This window comes from Chelonia mydas, chromosome 14, assembly GCF_015237465.2.
Source record: "Chelonia mydas isolate rCheMyd1 chromosome 14, rCheMyd1.pri.v2, whole genome shotgun sequence".
NCBI classification, from domain to species: Eukaryota; Metazoa; Chordata; order Testudines; family Cheloniidae; genus Chelonia; species Chelonia mydas.
Genome location: NC_051254.2, coordinates 12,689,297 through 12,708,691, shown reverse-complemented (window position 1 = coordinate 12,708,691; position 19,395 = coordinate 12,689,297). Strand labels below are relative to the sequence as shown.

General features: G+C 39.8%; 1 protein-coding gene across 20 annotated transcripts in view; it reads right to left on the bottom strand.

Moving 5' to 3' along the window:
- The window catches only part of SPAG9 (sperm associated antigen 9), a 105,079-nt gene that overhangs the window by 51,173 nt on the left and 34,511 nt on the right, over positions 1-19,395 (bottom strand). For 8 of the 20 annotated variants that reach the window (XM_043527859.1, XM_043527863.1, XM_043527860.1 and 5 more), the window contains exons 4-6: positions 17,844-17,876; positions 9,173-9,267; positions 3,318-3,471 (exon numbers count right to left, since the gene is read on the bottom strand). In XM_043527859.1, the coding sequence (XP_043383794.1) occupies positions 3,318-3,471; positions 9,173-9,267; positions 17,844-17,876 (282 nt within the window). Of the gene's footprint in view, positions 1-3,317; positions 3,472-8,294; positions 8,651-9,172; positions 9,268-17,843; positions 17,877-19,395 lie in introns of those variants that run through there. The other 12 variants (XM_037914559.2, XM_037914561.2, XM_037914564.2 and 9 more) reach the window with 7 other exon arrangements.

Sequence of the window (19,395 nt, the reverse complement as noted above, 5' to 3'; positions counted from 1 at the left end):
CATCTTGTCTTCCAATGGCACCCAATATTGTCCTTACTGTACAAAGTTCCAAACTATCCAGACAAACTCTGGTCTGTGCTGCTCCTGGGCACCAATATGGAGGTGTTTTTAGGTGTACCATTGTACATCCTTCAAATACTACAGCATGAATAAAAATGCAGGTATCTGAAAGCAATAGTACAAGACACTGGCAAGATACAAGTTAAAAACTATAATAGAAATTAATATTCCTCTTAGTAGTGACTGCAGTGCATCATGCCATTCCGCAGGATCATTTATTAAATATAGGCACTGTGCTTGGCACTGTGTAAGATAAATAATATCTAACTTACAGAAATGATCCCTGCCCTAAGGCACTTAGTCTTATAACTAAACTGAGATATGTATATACAGAGCATCAAAAATTGTGCATGCAAGGTAGCCATTTTTAAGTGTGTACAAGTTAATATTTTTAGAAGGACTAATGCCAAAAAGTATAATTTGACAATATGAAATGACAGGTACTTTCTGGAGGGGATAGAATGAGATCAGAAAACCCCCTTTATAACAACTCCATCCACTCAAGTCACGTGGCTCTAACCTGTATTTCAGCAAAGCAACTCCTCCTAAAGCCTGTCAATTTCTGAATAACTGAAATTGCTATGGGGAAATATGAATACAGAGGACTACTTGGGGGGTTCACAAGACAAATTTGACTCCTGAAAAGGGTACAGTAGCCTGGAAAGGTTGAAAACCACTGTACTATAGTATTTCTGTTCATGGATTTCTAAAGGACAGAAAGTTTTCAACAGGGTCTTCAGATCCTTTTTCTTTTTCAGTTTTTGTATCCATCAGGATCATGAAGTACGCTATAGTTTAGACAATGTTTTATCTCCTGAGTTGGGGTATTTATCCACCTGTGAAGAGGCATCTGTTTTTGTACCTCCAAAACTAGATGGGTTCATTAGTGGTAAGGCCCTTGTGACACCCTGACACCCCAATATCCTAATTACATGACAGTGGTGAATATGTTTTGTACAAAATATATTTTGAGGTATCATTCTAAAAGTCTTGATCTGCTAGACATTACTATCTTGTTGGATTGTGTGTGTTACCGTTGTATGTGAAGTTATGAAGTTTGGCTCTGTATGTGTTACTGAAACACGTTATGAGGTTGAAAGCACCCACAAACAGCCTTTCAGGTACAACAGTAAATAGGCCAAACAATGTTAATAGCTTATTGAGGAAATGCACAGAAGCACAAGGATTACCTCAGGAACTGTATAAAACAGAAACCTCTCATAGATAGCACTACACAATGGGAACTGTTTGACCTAGGTCATAGCAAAAGAGCTTTCCAGCAAATGGGAAGATATAAAAGAGGAACAGTGACATCCTGGGGGGCAGGGGCTCACTCTCTCTGCAACAACACACCTGAAAACACCTGAGGGGCAAGGACTGAACTGTGGGAAGTGATGGTCCCAGGCTAGAAGGATCTTCAGTCTGTATATGAAAACCTGGGAAAGCCAAGGAAACTTGTGTCTTAAGAATCTGCCAGCCTGTTTATCACTCAGGGTGAGAATTTGCTAATTTATATCCTACCTATCCAGTGTCTTAAGGTCAGTGGAGTTTATTTACTAAGGTAATCTACTTTGATCTGTTTGTTATCTCTTATAATATCCTTTGTAATTAATAAACTTGTTTTTGTTTCTCTAAACCAGTTTGAAATTCATAGATGGGGACAAAAAGCTGTGAAAATCTTCCTCCACATTGAGGGAAGGAGCAAATTTCATAAGCTTATGCTGTACCATTCTCTGTGCAGTGCAAGACAATACAATTTTGTGTTTGCATCCCAGAGGGGGAGCACACTCGAGTGGCGGGCAATCCCCTAGCTGAGTTTTCCCATGCAGAGCTGATTTCAGTATCTGTGTCTTTCTGCAGCTGGGCGTGTCCCTATGTGTGTGCACGTGCTAGGGCGGTTTGAGGGCCTGGCTCAGCAGGACAGGGTGAGGGAGTCCAGGCTGGTGGAATGGGAGGGCTCAGTGGTACCCCAGTACATCCAGTGGCACCCTGAAGGGGGAGCAACCTGTCACAGCCCTTTCTAATAGAATAGGAGAAAAGATTAGCCATGTGGTGTAGTCTCAGTCTTGCTCTCACTTCTGGGACTGACAGTGATGGAGGTAGCACACTTAGTCCATCACAGAAGGAGAATCTCACAAATCCAGCAGTTTAGGCACCCGCTTTTTCGGCCAATTTAAATTCTCTTGGTTCAAGAATCGAGCATCTAGGGAGCCTTACTCTTTCAAGAAACTGTTGGTGAACTGGGATTAGAGGACAAACCTGTGGGCATCGCAAACCCCACAGGATTAATGATCCTCATCTTCAGGCACTAACAATTAAGGTCTGTGGCCATTTCAATAAAAAAGAGCCCAAAGTAAAATACTGAGTAACAGAGTTAAAAAAAAAAAAGAGGACATTCTTCCTTCTGAAATGCTGTAATCAGAGGGCCTCTTGACAGAGAGCAGCTGTCAAATCAGACTCTCTGAACTAGAACTGCACAGGTTTTTCCAAATTGTATGTGAGGCAGAAAGCTTATTAGTTCTATAGAGCTTTGATATCAAAGTCCTTTAGAATGCTCCACAAAATTATATACTTTTAGTCTTCCCAAAACACATCTAAAGAGGGAAGGGCCATTCGGATGTTCCTTCATCTTTTTATGGCACCCAGTGTGGAATTATGTTTAAAAAAAGTTCAAGTGGAGAACATCTCAAATTCATTTGGGATTTTTAAATATATATAAAAACTGTTTCAGGAATCTCATTAAAATTAGAACTATTTTCCTCTTCCGAGTCACACCAGTGAATTTTACTGATTTAATGTTTTAATTTTAAACTACGAGCACTAGAATTACACAAACTTTATATACAAATACACACACATGTACGTCACAGTATTTGAATACTCAAAGTTTTTCATGCCATAGAACATTATATTCCCAAAACTGTCTATCCAGCCTGTAAGTACAAGAATTGCAGGCCTTAAAAAATTGTACCTATTTAGAAAAGAAAAATCTCTCTGAAATACCAGGAGACAGATCTTGCATTCCCATCCCATGTTGAAAGTGCATCCAAAATCCCCTTTCACTGAGCACACAAAGTTCCTTTAAAACACAAGACTCAAAATCACATGCAATAACTGATGCATTGAGGAGTTTATGTAACTGGAGGACAACAGTTCAGCACTTCCAGTAATATAGTTATCACCAACAATGTACTGAATCCATGGTTTATGATGGCTTCTCATAAGATGCAAAACAAACCTGAAAACCAATAGCTCACCTTTAGGCTGGTGTTGGAGCGTGGCTGGCTTAGCTCATGGAATTTCCAGTGCTCTGACCCAGGTGTTTCCCCTCCTTCTCTCTGAGTCTCAGGTGTAAGCAGTGCATCTCCTGGAGGTAATGGGAAGATGCCCAGTGATATAGGACGCTCTTTTCTGTTGGGGGGGGGGGGAGGGGATTAAAACAAAAACACCCAACATTTAATGAGCTTCAATTTTACACACTCACTGCCTATGCTATACCTGCTCTTGAATATGGCAAGGAAACAGAATTTAGATTCAATCATGCATACTATATTATATATATTTTCATTATAAACACATGCAAGCATACAGAGTTTGCATTATTTTATTTAGTAATTCCTCAGATTCTGCTTATGTATTTCAAAAGTTTGAGTATTTTAGACCAATTTAACGGATTCCAGTTTTAAACAACTTTGTGTAGCATTTACATCCGATATCCATTCCAGGTGGAGAAGACTAAAAATTTTAATATGAAATAATTGTTGGACCATGAACATCAGAATCAATGTTTTAAAAGCAAGTTGAATTTTCTTTAATTCAGATGAAGCATTAGCAATCCAATTGCATTCAGAAGCCAATTTTGAAAATGCATTTCTCATTTGCTCAACTCTTGTACAGGACCACAACTTCTGTAATGATCAACTACTAACTCCAGACAAATCTTTTCAACTTTCCCATCCACGTCAAGCAACAACCCCTTACCTTGAAGTCTAACTCATATCTAATCTTAAAAGCATTTCACATTTACAAGTACAGTTTGTATATCAGTTGGTAGTCTGCTTAGCTGTATGTTTGGGTGTGAACAGAAAGACCCATTATCAGAACCCGAGGCTCCGAAAATTAGGGGACTATTTTTGGAATGGACTAAATTTAAGATTACAGCTTAGTTTGTATGAGAGAAACTATACAAAACTGCTTTCCCAGTTAAACACTCAGATTTACGGTGATACCACTGAAGAGTTTTCAATCTTGGTGCACTTAGATAATTACAGTTCCCAAAACAACAGATATGAGATGGCAGGAAACCTAAGCTGAGATATGAATTTAGATAGCCTTTTTAGTACATAGACACAGATGACAGAAGTTACAGAACTGGCTTTTTTATCAACAGTACCAATACTGTATAGGACACTGAGAAAGCTGGTAGCAGAGAGGTGTGTCATGGGCGCGGGAGCAAGTTCATAGAAGGTTTTAATCCTCATATTACTGGTCATATTATCACAGCTGGCTATTCTATATTCAGCTGTTAAACTAGATAAAACAATCAAAAGTAACCTAAAATACCCCAGAAAGCATACAGAATTCCACAGACTGGCATGAAGCAGGTCCTATCTCTCCCAAGATCCTTGGGTTATTTGGATAATGGTCCCTTGAAGTATTTTGAAGTGTTGGCACCTGTGCATGGGAACACAGCACCAAAAACTAAGTATCACTTTACAGCAGAGAAGACTAGTGAAAGCCAAAAGATTTCACCCTCCTCTTCATAAAGACACAATTTGGGAGACCCCAAAGGCTCATCTCAAAGAGCCATCCCAAAATTCCAGGACTGATACCATGTCCAGTGGTGTGATCACAATGAATAAAACCAGATTACATTTGGGGAGAGAGACAAAAACGTTGTTTAGAAAGTCATCTGCAAAATGCTGTGGCCAGCTCTGTAAAAGAATGTCAGTACTTGACACTTAACTGAAGAAAGTTAAGATGAAGCAAAACATTTGCTTGGTCAAAACAGCATGATCCCAAAAGAAATACGTGCAGTTAAGCACCACTGCCAAAAGTAAAGCTGTGGTTAGAGATAAGTTTACCAAAGGTAAGAGGTAGAGAAAGTACACAACGACTGCAGAAAATTGAGCTTCGTGATACAAAGCAGGCAGAAAGTATAGTCCATAAACCAATGGGCACCTCTCAGTGAGAAAACCAGGATAAGTATTTTCAGAATGATTATGGAGACTCAAGTCTATAGTATTGACTTGTAAAATGATTCAGGCCCTATCTATATTAGCCAGGACAACTTCATAGTCTGCTAACAAAACCTGTGTAGCCAAGGGAAGGTCCACGCTCCTATGCGAAGAGGATGACAAAAACTATAGTAAAGATAGTGAAGAAGTGCTTGTACTTGGGGCCCAAGAAGCAATAGGCCCTTTTGAGAACATTCACTATGTCTGGATAAAAATTTTCAAGAGATTAAAAACTTTTAGGAAGTTAAGGAAAAATGTCTGAACAAGCACCTTGTGAGTACTGATATATGAAAGACCACAATGTACAACATAACATCTGTATGACTAAATATGCTGCACCAAAATTGATACCAAAGATTCTGCAATAGGAAACTAGTACAAACAGGAGTGGTAGGCTCTTAACCAATACAGAAAGACAGCTGGACATTCAATCAGCATTAACACAGTTAAGCACAGATAACGTGAAGCAAATGAAAAAAGCAAAAGCAATCAAGGCCACATAGATAAAAAGTATTGGAAAGGTTGGGTTATGCTGGAACAGTAACAACTCTGAAGAAGAAACCTTACTAAATAGTTGCAAAACTAAACAGAAGTTTTTTTCTACAACAGCAGGAGTCCTTGGAATCTATTCAAGTACTTCCTTTGTTTAGCATTCCCACATTTCTAATACATTGGGGCGGGAGGGAGGAGAAGAGACACACACACACACACACAGTTTTCAAGTATTGATTTTCTGGAAAAAAAAAAAATCCAGTGCCAAAAATCAAGCTGGCCCCTTTCAGTTTAAAAGGGGGCTCGCCTTAAAGCATGCTCTGAGAGGCCCTTAGCTTTGGAAACCATCTTCTGGAAAAATAGTCCAAAGAAGCCCGGATCTGTTTCTCTTCAGGGCATGCTGCAAAATCTATCTTCTATACAGGCTTTTAAGGAGAGGAGTTTAATGGGGAGGAAGATTATGGACTAAGAAGGGAGAGTGGGAATCCTCAAAGAAAAATTCTTTCTTCAGTTGGGCTCACTTTGGGGAGGAGGGAGAGAATTAGCTGGATTATCATTTTAAAAATAATTAGTCACCTGGAGTAAATAGATAGATGTCTTATATGTATGACCTCAAAATCAAAATACATGCAAGGAAGAGGTCATTAAGGTGTAAGGGAGTCTGTCTTCCCTTCTGACAAGCAAGATCTTCTCCCACTAAAAATATCAATTTGTTTGCTTGCATGTGGGATGGGGAAGAGTCCCCCTTTCAGTTTCCAAGAAATATTTGGAAAGATATCATTTTGCTGAATTAAAGTCAGATATTACAGTTTACTCCCTAAATAATAAAAGTATCTGTTTAGTCTTTATTTCTTTTAACAGTGGCCTACTAAAATATTAGAGCTTTAAGTATTTTTGCAGCCACTCTACATTATATCTTTTTGATGACAAATATTCAAGTTAATATAATATTACATATTCAGACCATAATGCTTTTTCAATAGCAATTTTCTACAATTTTTTTTTCTAAGCTAAGAAAATCAACAGCACAGCCTTTAAAAATACTGGTTTATTTACATACTAAAATCGTTTCAAAATTTAACCAAAAGGCTCTACTGAAAAGACAGCACAGTTTCTAAGACTTGAAATTTAAATATTCACTTGAAAAGTGATGACATGCTACTAAAAGACTTCTTTATCAAGCTGATAGCATTAGTGTAAAGTGTTAGAGTTCAGACTTTTTAAACCTAAAAAAGTAAAATATTTTGCTTTACTTTTAAAGTATAAGGCCTTAGTAATTGATTATTCTACAAAAAGGAAAGGAGTACTTGTGGCACCTTAGAGACTAACAAATTTATTTGAGCATAAGCTTTCGATGAAGTGAGCTGTAGCTCACGAAAGCTTATGCTCAAATAAACGTTAGTCTCTAAGGTGCCACAAGTACTCCTTTCCTTTTTGCGAATACAGACTAACACAGCTGCTACTCGGAAACCCGTTTATTCTACAGTAATATATTACTCTATTAAACTTACTAAAATGCCTTAAGTCTACCAAACACTTAAGTCAACTACCCACTACATTTACATATGTCACAAAAGATTAAAAAACACACTGAAGGCTAGAGACCAAACCTAGGCTATGCGCTACATTGATTCTTTTAAAATCATCTTCCATTAGAACTAATTTTCTGACAATCACATATTTTTAACAAGTATATACATTTATTTAAGCCAGAGTGATAGTGATTAAAGAATGCCAAGTTCACTAGTTTGAAAGATACAATTTTAAAATGTGGCCCATTGTATTTCATTTAAAAACAAACACTAAAACGTCAAAAAAAAAATTTTTTTTCCACTAATGCAGATCTGCTACTATTCTAGGCAACCAGGACAAACAGCACATAACTCAAGGGAGGAAAGAGTTGGTTGACTGCCATACAAGTATAAAGAGAACGATGAGAGAGGATAACATTTGACTCAACAATAGTGAATAGGCTCTTACAGCTCTAATACCCAAATACAAGATTTTTCTTTCAAAAGTATTTTAAATGATCAAACAGTATTTTTTTTAAACATGTAAAAAAATATTGAAATTATATATTTGAACAGAGCTCCCATTACCTGTATATAAACTGCATAAAGAAAAGGCCTAAGCCATCACAAATTTAGGACTATATAATATTCGCTAAATACCTTACAACACGAGTGCAAGCTCTGTCCACAATGTTTAACAAAGCACCTCTATTCTGTTGGCAAGTTAGTGTCAAAAATTTATTTAACAGCTTTCTAAAGCAAAAACTCACCGACTGACCTTGTAATTACTTAAAAAAACACCAATGCAAATTTCCTTTAACAATTTACCAAACAGTGCCTTGCCTTACTTAGTGTATGAATACTAAATATACAGGACTTCAAATCAGCACTTGATATCCCGTTGCTATATCCTTTTATAGATCGAAAGATGAGCAAGAATGAGGAAACTAACAACAAAGAATACAATAAGCAGAGGTTCAGTAGGTCAGAGTACCTGAGTATCCTTGATAGATTCTGCGTCAGAGCTGGCACACCAGTAGAAATAGAAAAGTGCACAAGCAGCAAAACAGAAAGAGATACTAAGATAGCTGAATTAATGACCACCGCCCCGCCAACGAAGCCAAACACAAATAGCAGCATGCATCCAGGACTCATGGTGCTGCGCTGGCATGGTGAAACGCCGGAACCAAGGCTACACAGACGACGAGGGTGTATCTTTGTAGTGAAAGTCTGTCATTCAGCTGCTGCCACAAAAACAATGCCATCAGCAGCAGCTTTCCACTCTCTCCTGCAGCAGCTCCAAACCAATGACATCACTTCTCTCCTCCCCCACCTCAATGAACCATAGAGCTGCTGCTCTTAGCATCTATGCAGCAAGAGACACAGCCAGCTTATTACCTATTCTCTCCCCCTTCCAGAGTTCATTGGCAGAAAGCTTTGAGATCTACATAATATATTCACATAGAGCTCTCAGCACAAGCAGACATTTAGACATGTTCCTTTGTAAACCTGTGTATAAAGCAGCAGAAGCAATGCAATATTATTTAAGTATTTTTAGACTCTGGTATTTCTGCTGTCTGTTATTTTGAAATTATCCATATCCTAAAAGAAACCCTGTCTACATTTATAAAAATGTATGCCAAAATTATTGCCCAAGACCAATGTACAGACTATATATCAACATTTAGTGTTACAAAAGCAAGTGTTTTTTTCCATGGATTTCTACAGTATTCTCCTACTGCATTCCAATCATCCAACAAATCTTTCTGATTCAGCCAAACTGTTGTTGTAGGATTAAAGAACAGACAGTCTTGCAAACATACATGAATGAATTCTTTTTTTATTTCAGGGTGAGAGCATAATAATGCTTACCTAATTCTACCGTGTGTGGTGGATTCTAGCAGATCACCCCCCGTTAGTTGATGAAGTTTGGTTCTTTCCAAGTGTTCCATATAATTGTGAATCATCTGTTTAAAACAAAAGATACTGTAAGACATATTAAGTATCATTTAAATGTATTGCAGCAGTGTATTTTACAGCCAATATTTTGCACCACTTTGCAATCCTCCTCTGCATATCTGAAAAAAAAAAAAAAAGTGCATATCTGAAAAAAAAAAAAAGATACCAGGAACCCACTCATTTATGGCCACAAGTCTGATCTGAGACCCTTTCCTTAAAATTTGAGCATTTGAGAAAGAACCTTAAGTTATTTTTCAAAAATAAAAATTCAGTTTCACTTTAACCCCTTAGACATATTCCTATACTCATGCACAGGAAATATCTGAATAGCAACATAAGTGTCCATGGCATTTCAGACAGAGTTCTGTAACTAAGTGCCCATAAATGGAAATAACGAAACCCCAATGACTGTAACCTGCTGAAGTTTAAACACATCCATGAAGTAAAGGCAGTGTGTGTGATATTTCTTTGAATGACTGGCAACTAAATCTTCTATATGCAGAGATTTTATTTATAAAAAACAGAGAAAATAGTATTATATGTTGAAACATTTTATTGCATTGTGTTAATACAGTATAGCAAAAACCAGCATCTATCTCGAATATAGTCACCAAAACAAAATGATAATATTTTTAAAAGTATATTATGTTTACATTTTGAGCAGTTAGTTCCTTTATCAAAACGTGGCCTAATTTACTAGTTAATACATTAACGAAGAACATGGTAAGCGTTTGGAATTTAGAAAAGTGAAGTGAGATCTGATGCGTGTTTCAGGCTCTCTTTTGACTTTTCATGTATTCTGGTCAGATAATTCTTGGTAAAATAATGGTTAAACTTCCCCATCTACACCAAACTGCTCCATAATGAAGATAAATATCAGACACCAGAAGACTGAAAACAGACACTGCGAAAAAGTCCCTGTGTAAAAGCAGAACTTTCTTTTTTCTAATTTATTCAATAGAGTCAAAGAAATACCCAAAAATCACAGATAGATACTACAACTGCTCATTGTCTTGGTTTTTTGTTACCTTATGTATGGTCTTGCAAATGTATATAGCTTTCTGAAAATAAAATCTGTGTTGAATTTTATGTTCTTTAAATGTGTATTTGTGGTAGAATGTAAAACAGGAACAGATATATATGCTGTACGTGGTAATCTGTATATATTTCACGTTTTTATTCAGTGAGGGTTCTGTAAAATTGCAATCATGGGGATTTATTACTAAAAACAAAATATTTGTAAACAAAAACAGTTAAAGAAACAGCCAAGCTATTTGAGCTATGGATGTACTATTAACCCATTTTATTTGTTTTTATTGTGTAAGTAGCCCTCTGTAAAAAGACAGTTGCATTATTTGTAATAATTATTTCACACCTTGGATAAAATAAGCCACTAACCAAAACCCTTACTAGTTCATTAAAGTCTCTTCATATCTAGGGTATCCTTTGTCTAGATTTTGACCTGAAAATAAATAAAAAATAAAGGAACATTGGCTGGTCGGTATCTTAGGTAGTACCCACCATAAACTGATGGGCGTATTAACAATACCAAATTTTAGCCTAATTAGATCAACCCCTTCCTTTTGTTACCATTTTCTCATAATTGTGTACATACTTTCCCTTCCCTCCTCCACTCCACAGGAACAAGTTTTGTACCTACAAAATGAGGAAGAAATAAGACACCACAAAAGGCAGTACATTTCAGTTTTAAGCTAGTGAGCAGTTAGAATTTTTTTCTGATCCTTTTAAGATTTATCTTATTTTATCCTTAAGGTTTTCATTATTAAGTCATGCTGTTCTAGCTAGCATTTCACAGTCATTTAGAACAATGCTTAATCTTCAATAGCATGTGTGCTGTTACACTGGAGCACAATAGGGTTTTATGAATCTATCAAGCCAATCAGGAGCATGAGGCATAAGGCTGAGTGCGATTAGAGTCGTAATGATAGAGCCGTCAATTTTATGAAATTGTTTAAATGACAATGGTCATAACTGAAAACAGGCATTAAAACTACAACAATACGTAATAGCAGATTTTATAACGTTAATGCTTCATCACAATCATCATTGTGCAAAGCACCAGAGTCATATCAAAATCAACGGTAAATACAACACACGAGTCACTGACCAGCAATCTTCCTCCACATTTTTCATGCACATCTGAGAAGTGTGCCATACTACATCCTGTCCAGTCAGCAAGCCACATCATCAAGCCACACTTGTAGCAGGTGCACCTTGCCCCTGGTCCCTGCAAAACTTGCTTTGGCTATCTTCGTCCATTTATAATCCTTGACTGTTTTAAAGTATTAAGAGACCGTAAACATTAAGGACTTCTGTACAATATGGTTCTGACTGCATTTATAATATAGCCATAGTCTATTTACCAAGTCAGGGCCAAGACCATGGGATGCTGTTGAGAAAAGGTGGTCCGCTGGGAAGACCAGGGGTGCACCTCACCAAGAAGGGGAAGAGCATCTTCATGCACCAACTCGGCAACCCAGCGAGGAGGGCTTTAAACTAAGTTCAAAGGGGGCAGATGACAAAAACCAGAAGGTACAAAAATATGACCTTAAAAGGCTAGATGGGGGCGGGGATCACATGGAAAATTACATTAGGGTCATTAGAGCAACAAGAGGGAATCTGATTAACATCTTGGATGTCTATACAAATATATAAGGAGTATGGGGAACAAACAGGAAGAACTGGAAGTATTAGTACATAAGCTAAATTTTGAGTTCATTGGTGTTAGAGACTTGGTGGGATAAATCCCATGACCGGAATATTGGTATAGAGGGGTATAGCTTGTTCAGGAAAGACAGGCAGCCTAAAAATGGAAGAGGTGTTGCATTATATGTCAAGAATGCGCACACTCGTTCTGACGTCCAAAAGGAGGTCAGAAGCAGACCAGTTAAGAGTCTCTGTGTAGAGATAAAAGGGGTAAAAAACAGGGGTGATATCATGGTACGGCTACTGTAGTCCACCAAATCAAGGAGAGGAAGTGGATGAGACATTTCTAGAACAAACAGAAGTAAACAAAACACAAGACCTGGGAGTAATGGTGGACTTTAGCTACCCAGACTTCTGTTGGAAAAGCAATACAGCAAAACAACGTTTCCAACATGTTCTTGGAATGTACTGGGGACAACTTTTTTCCTCCCAGAAAGTGGAGGAAATAACAAGGAGAGTCATTTTAGCCTTGATTCTGACCCACAGGGAGGAATTAGTAGTGTATCACTCCATTCCCACCTGCCCCACCACCCCCTCCAGCACTCATTCTCCCCGACCCTCGCTCACTTTCACTGGGCTGGGGCAGGAGGTTGGGGTTCAGGGGGGTGGAGGCAGCACTTTCCTTGGGTGGCTCCCGGTCAGGGGCGCAGCCGGGGCTAAGGGAGGCTCCCTACGCCGCTCCCGGAAGCGGCCAACACACCCCTGTGAGGGGGGGTGGGGGGGCACGTGGCTCCGCGTGCTGCTCCTGTCTGCAAGCGCCTCCCCTGTAGCTCCCATTGGCCGCAGTTCCCTGTTTCCAGCCAATGGGAGCTACGGGGGCGGTGCTTGCAGGCAGGAGCAGCATGCAGAGACCCCGCTCCCCCAGGGGCTGTGGAGGCATGCTGGCTGCTTCCAGGAGCAGAGTGGGGCTGGGGCAGGCAGGGAGCCTGCCTTAGCTCCACTGCACTTCCTGACTTTTAGCAGCTGGAGATAGTGATCAACTGGCAGAAACTCCAGGATCCACCAGTCGATTGTGATATACGGTTTGATGACCACCGATCTACATATATAGGGCAGGAGGAAGGTTATATTTACAGGGCTAAATGATTCAATATATCCTGTCACACTGACATTCTGATCTTTTATTCACCATTACCATTTCTAAATCAAATATTGTTAAGTTATCCATTAGCATCTCATTAGGAAATTAACACATTACAGAAATGCTCCTATGCTGCAAAAGTTTGAAAAAGAATCCTTCAAAGTCACTGGAATAATCCAAGATTAGTCATCCTGACCAAAGGTTGCCTGTCTCCTTATCACTAATAGGTTTGTTTCCTCAGTTTCTTTGTATGCTGGAGATTAGCAGGAAAGTCATTCACTTAAAAAAACCAAGCACCCTACAAGTTTATTGAAAAATAAGCAAGCCAACGTACACTTTCAAGATAGATGTACAGATTAAGCCATTAAATAAACTATTCTTGCAGATCAGAGAACGCCTCCTGTGCTTCTCCAGGAAATCCAGCATTAACCCAGCCCACTGCTATCAACCTCTTGTGTTTTCTCCAGGAATTTTTATATTCTGAGATTACTCCTCCCCCCCCATCTTAAAAAAAAAAGTTCTAACTCCTCAAGTTTTCTACACTTCCTGTATTTATTTTAAGAGTGGATCTGACTCTAGGCAACAACTCCCTCCTCAGCGTTATGTTTGAGATTAACAGATTACTCTTTTCAAGAGTTACAGAAGTCTTGCATTAGACATTTGACCTTTAATACATCAATAGAAACTTCTGCCTTCCTTCTCCTCTCGGTTACCCCTTCTTTTTGTAAGAGTTGCACTCCAGATTCTATTCAATTCCTCATGACTTCCTAGTATTGTTAGCTCAGCATCCTGTCTCCAGATCCCATGAACATTTTTGACCACGTCCAGTTGTCCAAATGAAGCCAGCCATATGGTTTTAATAGATAACAGGCTGCTCATTCTTGTCCTGATTTTGTGGTCAGGTGCACCATTTGAGTAGATCTTCAAGATGGGTTTAAGCCTTCAAGTTTTCCAGTAATAGCACTGACCAGAATCATCTCCTGATAATCCAGGCAGGGCTAACTTCTTCAGACTTCCCCAGCAGATGTGTCAGTCAGCTCCCTGTCCTAACAGTTCCCCAACAGGTGCCTCTCCTCTCTTGAGAGAGTCCCTCTTAACACAGCCAAGTCTCTTTATGCTTGCCAGTTCCCAGGCTTTGGCCCTTCTGGACAAAACCAGTCCTGCAGGCTCAGCCCAAGGTTGAGCCAGACTCTTCAGAGCCAGTGACTGTCATTGTCCCATCATACAACCATGAAGTGTTTGCTAAGGTGTCTTACCTTGAGCTAACTCTTCTCTTCTTGCTTGTTTTCCTTAAAATCCCTAACCAACATAGTCGTGCAATAAACATCCCAGTAAGCTGGTTAACATATAGTACGCAGTATTTATATATTACAGAGCAGCTCCATTTCCACCATATGCTGCATGTACTCCTTCCAGTTTGCAATATTCCCATGTCCCAGATAATCCACTTTAATCTGGTATTTCTATTTTAGCAGAAATGTAAGGGATTTCTGCATCCTGTCACAGGATATTCTTCTAAGCATAGTTTGCACTCTCATCCTACTTTGAAAAAAGTTACGCACCCACTGGGCAGAAATTATCTGGTCATCTGAACGTAAATTGAAAGCATTCTTCCCATTAACAATGGCTAATGCACTGATGTACACCAATTAAATAAGATGTTGGGGATGGCAGATATGGTAACATTCTGAGGCATTAAGCCCATTAAATATATATTAATTTTAACACAAGGTCATTTAAATCTTATTTGGGAACACTTTTTGGGAAATAAGTATAGAGTTTTACCTCAATTAAATACATACGATTGGTATAACTCTGCTTTGTCAAATTTGTAACGAAAAAGTTTTCTGCATTTCTTCTATGCTAGCCATCCTCCTGGCACGAGGACCTGCTCAGGATATTTGTTTGTCTGAATCAGCTTGACAAAGTATATTCCAAATGCTAGAGAAATGCTCACTGTTGTGTCACATTGTATCAGACCAAAACAGTGACAAACTTACAGGGCCCAATTATGCTTCATTAAACTAAGCAAATACTCACCGGGGGGGGGGATGGGACGATATCCTGTACAGTACCTCTATGTTTTCCAAAGAAAAAAAGAAATGTTTCCTTCTACTTAAACAGGGAAGGTGTTTGGGAATTGCTATCAAACCATCGCTACTATACACCATTTAGAGCACGCCACTTTTCTCCAAGCTAATTACAAATTTTGAGAAGTTTCTTCAGCTGTTTGTTCAAACAAGTTCTTCCTTCCCAGCTTCCCACACAAGAGGTAAGGAGAAAGCGGTCTTTATGGCTTGGCTTTTTAGTACAGGAATACCTTTTCTGAGTACAGCTATTAGTGTCATCAGACCTCACTTTCACTTCCAAATGCTATTGCAAGCTTGAAAAAGGTTAAATTTCCTATTTAAATATAAATGCAGGTAAATGAAGTAGTACAGCGGTTCTCACACTCTGGGTCGTGACCCCATTTTAATGGGATCACCAGGGCTGGTGTTAAGACTTGCTGGAGTTCAGGGCTGAAGCCCGAGCCCTACAACCTGGGACTAAAGCTGAAGCCCAAGTCCCACCACCTGGGATGGAAGCACAAGGGCTTCAGCCCTGGGCACCAGGGCTCAGGTTACAGGCCCCCCTTGGGCTTTGCCCTCCCTGCCCCCTGAGGTGAGCGGGGCTTGGGTGGACTCAGGCTTCAGTCCCCTTTCCTGGGATCATGTAGTAATTTTTGTTGTCAGAAGAGGGGCGCAGTGCAGTGAAGTTTGAGAACCCAAAAGTAGTAGATTGTGTAGTCATGGCCATTAAAAATATTTAAAATCTATCATGCCTCTTTTGTCTGCTCTGGTTCATGCATTGCACTGACAAGTCTACTGTACTCTATATGTAGTAGCAGCAGAGAGAAATTTAATAGAATATTGACTATATTTCAGTCAGTTTGCAGAAAAGGGCAAAGGTAAGCAGACGAATGGAATGAGATAAAAATAGGAAAAGGAAATGAGCCATAATGTCAAAAAGAGGAAAGGATAAGAGAACACACCAATGAATGAAAGATGGAGAAAAAAGCTAGACAAGCCTGACACACTAAAAGGTGGGATGAGGAGAGAGAGAAAAGGATAAGGGGAATCAACAAACAGTAAATAAAGGCAGAGGACAGTCACATGGTTTAGATCAGCGGTTCTCAAACTGAGTCAGGACCCCAATGTGGGTCATGACCCTGTTTTAATGGGGTCGTCAGGGCTGGCTTGGACTTGCTGGGCCAGGGGACGAAGCCAAACCCGAGCCGCACTGTCTGGGGCCAAGGGTGAGGGTGTCAGCCTTGGGCAGTGGGACTGAGATTACAGGCCCCCTGCCTGGTGCTAAAGCCCTTGGGCTTTGGCTCCAGCCCTGCCACGCAGGGCATTGGGGCTCTGCCCTCCCAACCCAGGGTGGCAGGTATCGGGCATGCTCAGGCTTCAGTCCCCGCTCCTGGGGCCATGTAGTAATTTTTTTTTTTTTTTGGTCAGAAGGGGTTCGCGGTGCAATGAAGTTTGAGAACCCCAGGTTTAGACAGCTGTCAGAGCTAATACTGCAAGCTTCAAACGCTCCTTTCATTATTTGATCAACTGACAGGAAAAATGAATTGTTATTTCAGTAAGCATCAAGGATTATTACTTCCAAAGACAAAAGTGAAGTTGATTAAAGAAAGAAGAAAAATATTCCTATTTAGAGAGATGAGAGTAGAAGATAAGTTCTTGAAGCAAATACTGTGGTGAAATCACTCAGCTGAATCAGGTTTGATTTCATGCAAGAGACCCTTGAAGGTAACTTCAAAACTACATTAAGCAATCTGTACAGTGATGTCATCCAAATAATCTTATACTAAATAAACAGTGAGGTTACCAGAGCAAAACTGAAACACTAGGAAGGGTAGTGAAGGGGTTAGACAATAAGAAAACTGAGAAAATTCAAGGGAGAAAATCTGATATCACTGTCTTTTCATTCTATCTGGTTTCTCAGTTTGAATCCACTCCATCATGAATCATTAAACAAAATAAAGAGACATGTGCATAGGACAGGTGAAGATGGACTCAATCTTGTACTGACATGGCAAGATCATCTATGAGCTGCAATATAAAGAAGCAAGTTAGGTCTGAGAAGTTCACATTTTCTAGGATTCCCTAGTGACCCTGTAACGGTGCTAGAAAACCCTACAAATTAAGAGGAGACTATGAATTAGTACCCTGTTATTTCCTCCACTATTATGTGTATTGCAGTAATGCCTAGAGGTCCCAGCCAAGCCCATTATGCCAAGCAAGGTTAACACAGTATGAGAGAGTGCCTGTTCCAAACAGCTTACAGTCTAAACACACACGACAGGCATGGGGTGGAGAGAAACACACACAACACAGAATGAATAATGTGACGTTTGGCAAATGTCACGTACGATTTTTAGTAAGAGTTTGGGGAGTATTAGGTTGTGAGAGTTACTAAAGGGAGAAAGCCAAGGAAAAGAAAGGAGGGGAACATGGAGTGACACCTAAGTGAAAGTGACTGAAAAGGAGTAGGGTAGAGCAATCAGTCAAAAAGCACAGCACAGGAAACGGAATGCCCAGAGTAAAAAACTGAAAAAGAACTGTGACTTGAAGGGGATGAGACAAGAGCGAGCTGTATTAAATCCTTCTCGTTTGTGGTAGAAGATAGTCACCTCAGTGATAATTAAATCTAAGGAAACAACTTTTCCCACCCAAAAGAGTGCATTTTAAATTGTATAAATGTTTGGTAAATTATTTGAATAAACCAAACCTGCATAGCTTGTTGTCCGTTTTGGAAGAAAGTCTAAATAAAAAACAAGACATTCCAAACATTCTATTAGTGTTCATTAAATCAAGTTAAATTGATTACATACATTTGTTGATCATTTTTGTAAATGGAGTATTGGGGAACAGGGAAGAAAAGTTTAAACTTTTATATTAATTTCTATTATGGTAATGCCTGGAGGCCCCAGTCAGGATCAGGGCCCAATGTGCTAAGTATTGTATAAATATAAAGAGACATGGTCTCTGCTCCAGTGAGTTTACAGTTTAAACAAGCAACACAAAAGGGTGCAAGAAAGTGCTTCAAAGTCTGAACAGTTTTTTAAATATACCACATATCTTATAGGCAGGACTGGTTGCACCTCCTATTATTAAGCTTGCTTGTCACTTCCCATTACAAAACCCTGTTTTCAATTGCTTATAACTTTACCAAACTAATCATTTGGGCTGAAATTTTCTAGACCATGAGTCTGCCTCAGTCTTAAATTTTTTAGAAAGTTTCAGACAAAACAGTTGAGCTGTTTCCAAGAATAAAACGAAGGAAAAAAACTGCAGTGTTAAAAATAATCCTGATAACCTTTACTTTGAGACTGCAGCACTCCTATGCTTTGGAGCAGAGGTGGTGTCGGTGTAAGGGATGAACCTTTTACTGTTCCTGTGATAATCCATCTAACTTTGGCCTTTGAAAAAAAAATCTCAGTTCACATATGCTCAAGTAGAGAAGTGCTAGAGCTGAACAGCTAAAAGGTCTGAAGAATCTATGCTCAATGAGCATGCTTCAGCTCCTAGTGCTGGCTAACCTAAGCACGCACCATCCCCACAGAGCACCTGAGTATACTCCATTCGCAGAGTGGGGGCCAGGCACTGGAACTGAGAGCAGAGAGCCCATATCTCCTGCCTTTATACTCTCAATGACACCCTGTGGCACCCAGGCAGCCACCTGACTCAAATGCAAAGGAAACAAGTGCTGAACTGGGGGTGGGGTGGGGAAGGTGGCAGGATACTGGGACTGGAAGGGGATGGAAGAGAAACTGACTACAAGTTGATGAGGACTGGAGCTGGCTGGGCAAAAAGACTAGACCAAGAGGCAGGAGAGGGCGGGCTGGTATTGGTTGGATATCAGACCAGAAGCTTAGGGAAGAGGGGACAAGGACTGGGCAAAGCAGGCCAGGAATCATTGTGGGAGAAACAGGAAACAGATCTGACAAGGAGCAAGGAGGCGAACTGGGACTGGCTGGGCTAAGACACTGGGACAAGGAGCTGGGTGAGGGACAGGGGAAGACAGACTGCTTGAGGAGCCTGGAAATGAAGACTGAGAGCCAGTGTGGGGAGGGGAATGACTGGAGGCCAAGGGAAGATATGACAGGAATAGGTTAGAAGGGACAGAGCAGAAAAGTGGGCCAAGTTTTGATGGGGAGCAGGGGAAAAGACAAGCAGAAGGATCTGTGGCCACTACAATCCACTACAGAGCCTGGAATGGCCTTGGAATATTCACAAATGGGAGTAACGTGACAAAACTCTTGTGGACAGCAAAAGGCAAA